Source organism: Phasianus colchicus, chromosome 1, assembly GCF_987193195.1.
Source record: "Phasianus colchicus chromosome 1, bPhaCol1.hap1.1, whole genome shotgun sequence".
NCBI classification, from domain to species: Eukaryota; Metazoa; Chordata; class Aves; order Galliformes; family Phasianidae; genus Phasianus; species Phasianus colchicus.
The window spans coordinates 186,938,262-186,945,887 of NC_143436.1; the positions used below are offsets into that span (position 1 = coordinate 186,938,262).

The 7,626-nt window shown below is 47.6% G+C and overlaps 1 protein-coding gene across 1 annotated transcript; it reads right to left on the bottom strand.

Moving 5' to 3' along the window:
- Positions 1–349: 349 nt before the first annotated feature.
- On the bottom strand, positions 350–4,273 carry FUT4 (fucosyltransferase 4). Its single transcript, XM_090134021.1, has 2 exons — positions 1,725–4,273; positions 350–1,668 (listed from the first exon to the last, which is right to left on the bottom strand). Exon 1 carries the CDS (start codon positions 4,256–4,258, stop codon positions 3,188–3,190), a length of 1,071 nt encoding a protein of 356 aa, XP_089990147.1. The 5' UTR covers positions 4,259–4,273; the 3' UTR covers positions 350–1,668; positions 1,725–3,187.
- Positions 4,274–7,626: the final 3,353 nt, after the last annotated feature.

A 7,626-nucleotide genomic window follows, 5' to 3' on the forward strand; every position in this document is an offset into this window, starting at 1 on the left:
ATTCTCCGTAGGTCAAGAGAGAGCTTGTTGGTTTTCTTTTTTCAGCTTTGTACGCTGTGGGTTTTTTCTTTTTTTGAAATGATGTTTTTCCAGCAGTCACCCAACCTCAATAAATGCTCCTTTTCATAGTGGAAATAACCCAGCACAGCCTCTTCTGTGGAAATATTTACCCCTGGCACGACCAAGCTTCGTTCCCAACCTCAGACAGTCTGACTGATCTGTAATGAGTCGCTTCTATTGATGAAGAGGTGGAAGACAAGCACAAAAGGAAATCTATTTAAAAAGCAGTTTTCTACCCTTCGTAACACATAAAGAAGAGGAAATAGAAAAATAGGGTCATTTTCTGCTACTTCTTTTTTATAATTTTATTGACTGTTTATCTACATGATTAATAAAAGTTACTCCATTCTGTGAAGATTAAGAGATTTTACAGTATAAAATTCCCTGAGATGCTTCTGTGAGTTAGAGGATCTCCCACATTTCTATATTCCACTAATAATCAAGAAGTAATTAACTTTATGAAAAACAGCACATGATCTTTCTGGCTCTCCCTCCTCCCCAACATTTCAAGGCATGGAAAAAAACAGCTTTTAAAAGCATATTCATCAAGATTTCTCTATTTAGACTGGAATCTGCTTAATTTTTGTAGACTGATCACATACTTCACCTGCAGCGTCTTGTGGAGTCTGGTACCTGATCTACAATCCAATCTGCTATGGCACATTTCTTATTTATCACTGAACTTGGCCTCTACAAAGTGAGTTACAAAGGACAGCCCTCAGTTTCTAACAGCACTCAATTATTAGGTTCGTTCTGTGAGCCCAAGGAACAGATGAACTAAAAACCAGTATGGCCTTAAAGAGTTGCTGTATTATTGACTTCAGCAGCCATAGACCAGGACTGAACTTCCTCCTGAATCTAACGGGAAAAGTGTGCAATGCTTATGCAAGAACAACGAAACTGCAATAATTATTACAACGCTGCAGTTCTCATTATACAATTTGTGATAATATTCAATGCATATCTTACAAATAGAGCACAGCTGTGGTTATCTCATTCCAAAATGATGTTCTGATCATTGCACAGCTGTTTGCTGAACTTTACAAAACTCATTCCCACCAGAATTTCAGTAAGAGAAGCTGAGAATAAAGGACCAGCTGCAATCTGTAGAAATTCCCATGCTTCTGGAGCCTCATCTTCTGCCTGTGGCATTGCTGCTGATAGCACTGAGTTGTGTGTCTCAAAACTCTCAGAAAACATTTAAAAACTTAGAAGGACAGGGAAAAAGAAGCACTATTTTGGGCAGACTGATAAGAAGTAGTGCGATCTTCACCTTTTCAAAGAGTGCTCACTGCTATGAAGATCAGGTTTTGATGTGATAAAAAGCAAAAGGAAAAAAGCAACAAATCAAAGAGACACTGATTCCATTGTCCTGGCACTCAGCTGTTAGGTTAATGCTATGCTTGGAATTGCACTTTTAGAATAATCAAAACCAATTTATTTTACCAGCTGGCAGGGCAGCAGATGATCTCGCAGTGAGGAGCACGGCTGTGCTGTGAACAACCCCTTCAGAACTGCTGGAATTAAAAGGCAGCATCGGGAACACCCCGACAGCACCCTGCACTGCGCTGAGTCCTCTCTGCTTTCCCAATAAAATCTCTACGGCAGCTCTGGCACAAACAACAGCCACATTCAGAAGTGCTTTTAACCATCTTTCCCTGCACAAAAGCAGAAAACAATAAAAACAGGAGCTTCCGAGCTCTGCCCCAGTAAATCTGTGCAAAATGATTCATGAGCTTTAACACTGTTACAGATTTTTTTTCCCAATATTCTTTAGTTCCACGCTTACATCACTGGGTGCAGGTAACTTAAAAATGCAGCTGCTAAGTTTCAACAGCAGCTACCTCGCAGCCCTCATTGCTCAAATCAAACCTCATCCCATTCTAACTAAAATAACTCTCACACATTGAGCTTTCACTTGCATCTAACTTTCTTCTCTCCCCACCTGCCTGGTGCCCATGATTTTATTCCACCGTGGCAGCCTGAAAAGGAAGAACTGCAATGCTCTGGGCAGACAGCGCATGAGGAAGTGGCACCCTAGAATTCTAGGAACAGACTGAAAAAATAATTAGGTGGAGGAAATCCCCAAAACCAAAAAGTAAAGAACAGTAACTTTCTTCTTTCTCTTCATATACTTCCTTCATATAACCTGTGTTTCAGCAACAGTTCAGACCTTATTCTCTACAGTAATTCTCCTTCTGGGAGGTAGCGTTTGGGGACTTAACTTTGGTATCTTTGTTGCCATTATTGTTGTACACACAACAAAATGTTAGCCTTTCCACATACAGATTGAGTATAGCAATAAAACCCCTGCCATCTTGAGCCTTTCCCTGCTTTTTCTTATACGGCAGCAATTTTGCAGAGAAAAACATGCAGTCCCCTGTAAACATTCTCTAATTCCTGAATAAAGGGAGGGTGGAAATGTTCATGCTTTCTGTCTGCCTTCTGTCTTTTCCTGTACTTGAAGCTCTTCTCTGCTTTCAAGAAGGACAACTGTGCTCACAGTAAATACTTTCTGCCATCTGAGCTGTTTGTTCCACTCAGACCCTTCCATACCCTTTTTCCTACGTGGAATTTTTATTTGGCTCAAAGAATTATTATTTGGCTGCTGCAATTTAAAACTGCTAAAAAGTGCTACCGTATCATCACATTCTTAAGTTCAACATTTGTGGCTCAGCATTTGTCAGCAAATAGCTCTGATTTTCATCATAATCACCATTGGAAATATTTGCTTTTGTCTTTAGAACGCAGAAAGCCAGCAGTGATCGCGTATCCCCCGTACGCATAAGAAAGTTTCACGGTCCAGGAAGCTGTCAGAGCTGACAAAATTGGTTCCAGCTGCACAGCTGAAGGACTTGGCATAGGTTACTCTGCGAACAACTGCAAAGGTTTCAGAGCAGCATGACTGCTGATGGCTTCGCTCTTGCAGAATCGCCTTGCCTGACGCTTCTCCGTAATTTCATTTTGCACCGTAATAAAAATCTTCTTTTTCGTTTCTTTACCTCAATCTGTATGTTCTTCTCACCGAGGACAGGCTGGCTCTGGCAGGCAGGAGGTCTCACAGGGTTTCCCCATACCTCGGTGCATTCACTGCTGGGAGAAGCTGGCCAAGCACGTCTGGGGAACATCAGCTCTCAAACCAGCCGGCCAGATTCCGTACCGTCTTCAATTGATCCCCCGCCGTCCTCACGGCCTCGCACACCTTGCAGTAATGCTCATCCCAGAAAGACGTGACGTGGACCTCGTACTTGTTGCGCCAGGCAAAATACCTCCTGTAGCTGGGCTTGTTTTTATCGAGGAACTTCAGGTAGGTGGCCAGCAGCCGCGGGCTGGGGAAGTCGTCCACGTGGATGAAGGAGTCGGCGGGGATGAAGCGCTCGTAGTTGGCCCTGCGGGGGCCGAGGACCACAGGCACGGCGCTGGCGGCGAAGGCGTTCCTCCAGAGCTTCTCGGTGATGTAGTCGGTGTGCTGGGAGTTCTCGAAGGCCAGGTAGAACTTGTAGGCCGACACCGTCTTCACCACGCTACCCTCCAGCAGCGCCATCCCGCGCGCCCCGTACACGTCGATGGGCAGGTGCTCCTTCAGCTGCCGGTAGTAGCGCACGCGGGCGTGCTCCTCGTTCCAGTTGCTGATGACCCAGGCCACCAGCCGGCTCTTGCGGGGCAGCACGAAGGGTCGCGGCGTCGGCGGCGCGTACAGATAGCCGTAGGGCACGAAGACGTCCGAGTCCCGCCGGTACGACATGGTCCAGTTGAAGAGCCCGGCCAGGCCCCGCAGCCCGGGGGAGTGCGAGGGCGACTCGAAGTTCATCCACACCCACAGCTGCCGCGGGGGTCGCGGCGGGGGTCCGCGGGGCAGCCCCTGGGCGCCGTGCAGCGCCAGGTCGCGGTGATGGAAGAGCACGGCCCGCGCCTCGCCGTACCGCCCGCGGTCGGCGCTCAGGCGGCAGCCCGTGATGTTGTAGCGCCGCCGGCAGTCGGCCGGGCGCCGGGGGCGGCCGAAGGGCTCCCACCACAGCAGCACGGTCACCTCGCCCTCGGGCCGGCCCGCCGCCGAGCCGCGCCGCCGCAGCTCCCGCAGGCAGGCGTACAGCAACAGCGCGGCGCCCAGCAGCGCGCCCAGCAGCGCCCAGCGCCGCCGCCACCTCCGCGGGCAGCCCGGCCGGGCGGCGGGGCTCCGCCGGGGACCCGGCTCCATCGAGCCCGCCCGCTGCCGCCCCGGGGGAGCCGCGGGGCCGGGGCCGCCCGGTGCATGCTGCTGCTGCTGCTGCTGCTGCTGCTGCTGCCGCCGCCGCCTCTCAGCGCCCACCCCCGGGCCGGGCCCGGCGCACGGCGGCGAGGAACCACCGGGCTGGGGCGGGGAGATGCTGTCGCAGCCCCTCCCGGCCATGCCGGCCGTCCTCTGCATCGGCCACGGCCCCGGTCCGCCCCTCGGTGCCGCCCGGCCCCGCCCGCGGAAGCTCGAGGGCCGCCTCGGACGTCTCCGCTCTCCCCGTTCGCTCCCATCCCGCTCCAAGCAGCCGCAGAGGTTCGGCTGGAGCTGAAGGGCTTTCCCTTCGTGTATCCGGGACAGACCTTGGGGCGTTCTGATGCCCCGTCCCTGGAGGTGCTCAAGGCAGAGCTGGATGGACCTTGGGCAGCCTGAGCTGATGGAGGCAACCAACCCATGGCAGGGGTTGGGGCTGGGGGATATTTAAGGTTTCTTCCAATCCAAGCCATCCTGTGACTCTATGAAATCTTTTAAAAAAGTAATATTTCCAAGAGGGAAGTTGAGCAAAGTTTTGAATAAATTACTTCTTTAGGGAAAAAAAAAAGAAAAAATAAGAGGAAGAGACAGCGGCCACAGGAGATTTGACTTCCTGCACACTGCACCAGCTTCAAGCAGCTGTAAGAGGATTAACAAGTTGGAAAGGCAATAATAATTGTAAAAAAAATAACAATAATTCAAAGAAGAGGATTTCTTAAAATAATTTTATTGTCATTTTAAGACTTTATTGGAACCCAAATGTCTGCATTTAGTTTTTAAATCTCGCGGCTATTTACAGTTTTTATGGTTAAGAAATCACTTTTCACAGCTCTGCTTTGCAGGGAAGTTTGAAGAAGCCTATCAAGTAGACCACCTGAGATGTATTTCCCTGTCATTTGCTTCAGTGAACCAAGAAGTCATTGATTCTCACACCTTAGAAGAAGAAAAATAATGGCCTCAATTTGAGCCAGGGAAGGTTCACACTGGAAAAATTTCTTTTCAGAAAGAGTGTTGAGGCACTGGCACAGGCTGCCCAGGGAGGTGGTGCAGTCACCATCCCTGGAAGTGTTCAAGAACCATGGAGATGTGGCACTGAGGGATGTGGTGTGTGGGCATGGTGGGGGTGGGTTGGACACTGTGCTCTTAGTGGTCTTTTCCAACCTTAATGATTCTATGATTGGAGTGTTCTTTGACACTGTACATTTTGTACCCAACAGCTGGAGATCCAAGGTCTTCTCATATGAACATGTTGAGGGCAGAAAAGTTACATCAGGAATAAATTCTCATTGAGTGTTTGGATTGCAGCACAGCATATGCATACCACACAGGTCTTTGTGACCCATCTCTGTGTTAGGAGAGTGATTCAAGCTCTTTACCTCAGGAATAAAGAACAGTTATGTGTCTGGGTGGTATTATATTAGTAACTAGGTCACGAGCATCTGTAAACTTAATAACTGCACATAACTTAATAAAACCAAAGAACAGTTTGTGGTAGAAGGTCATACACATTTCCAATCTCTGCCATGGGCTGGTTGCCCCCCACCAGCTCAGGCTGCCCAGGGCCCATCCAGCCTGGCCTTGAGCACCTCCAGGTGCCCTCTAAGTAAAGAACTTCAGAAGGATTCAGAGTAAAGAACTTCACTTGCAGACTTCCACTGTCTGTGGTCTAAGCACTCTTAAAAAAAAACCAAAAAACAGCTGTGGTTACAGTCAGTACTGTCTGTGCTCTGAACTAGTGCTGGCCAGGACTCTCTAGAGGTCACTACTCAGGGAGGACTGGTGCTGCCTTGACTAACAGCAAGAAGTTGAAAATATTCAAGGCCAGAGACTCCAGCAGACCTCTGGCAGTCTGTGCCACTGCTGTGTCGCCCTCTTGGTGAAAATTTTTTTCCTAACGTCCAACACGGAGCCTCCCAGCCTGTTGTCCCTTGTCATCTTCATAACACCTTCAGGCTATTGTTGGCATTCAACTTACTGTTCATAAAGCCCCCAGGTTCTTTCCAGCATGGCTGTTTATCAGCCAGCCTGTTCCCTCCCTGCACCAATGTATGGGAGTTTTCTGCTCCATGTGCAGAATGTTTTCTCTTCACTGAGTTTCCCAAGATTTCTGTTGGCTCAGCCAACAGAAGAGTCTCTGAATTGAACAGAGGAGTCTCTGAATTGAAGTCATTCAAACCAGCATGTTGACCCCCCCTTTCTAATTTAGCATTGTCTTCGACATGATGTGCTAAAACAGCGTGCAATAATCACAGGACCTGCCCAGACAAACAACACTGATTTTAGTCACAAAACAGGAATTTTGGCTCTTTAGCCATTTCTGCAGGTAATGTGAGAAATTTCGGACCCATGAAGATCAGAGGGAGAGCTCAATTGACTTCTGTTGAATCATGATTCACCCAATAAATTTGACTGTATCAGCTGCAATGGTAGTTCTTATTTTCCTTCAGGAGCATACATTTGATATATGACTTTGGAGAAAGCCACACCAGATTCTATTTGCCTAGTCTAGTTTTCATTCCTGATCCTTGAAGATGCATTGGTAAGTTCTACAACCTGGCCAATTAGAGTCCACTGATCATGCCAGACCCAATCCTACATAAAGTGAAGTCAATAAAAATATCGTCATTAATTCTGGGGTTATGAAACAACTTAACCTGGAGGTACTTACAAGCCAGGCAGTGACAGCTTTGAAAAAAAAAAATGACTATGCACCCCTTCTTTCACAAACTGCACCTCAACCAGAGCCAGGAATATGGTGGCTCATACAGCATTTGGCTTAACTAAATTTCTTTTGCACAAAGGTAGTTGTTTCTTTTTTCAAGCAGTTTTGTTCCCCTGACTTGGGAAACACCCACTGACGCTGCTTTTGGAGGTTCACCAGCCCAGGACACAGCTGTGGACTGAGGACCACGCACACTTTTTCTACTGCATACAAACATCAGGGAACTGTGGTTTAAGCTCTCCATGGAAATTGCAGTAGCTTCACTCTTGCTGATAGCCAGGAATTTAAAACAAAATGCTATCTGTTGGTAACAAAACTGTTGCAAAATAAAACATATTTTGCTTATTTGTAGACTAAATGTTTGCAGTCTCTAACAGTGGTAAATGTGTTTTCCCAGCTGGCTTCCTCTTGTACTCTGACTCACTTGGTTTTGTTACACAGGAGAAGCATTTAAGCCTAGAAGACTCTCTGAAGTTGTTTGTTAACTGTCTTGAAAACACATTTTAAAATGTACTGAAAGATGTTGTATTTTCACCCATAGCTATCAAGTCATTTGTTCTATCAACCAGGGAAATCCCATGCATTTCTTATCCTAAAA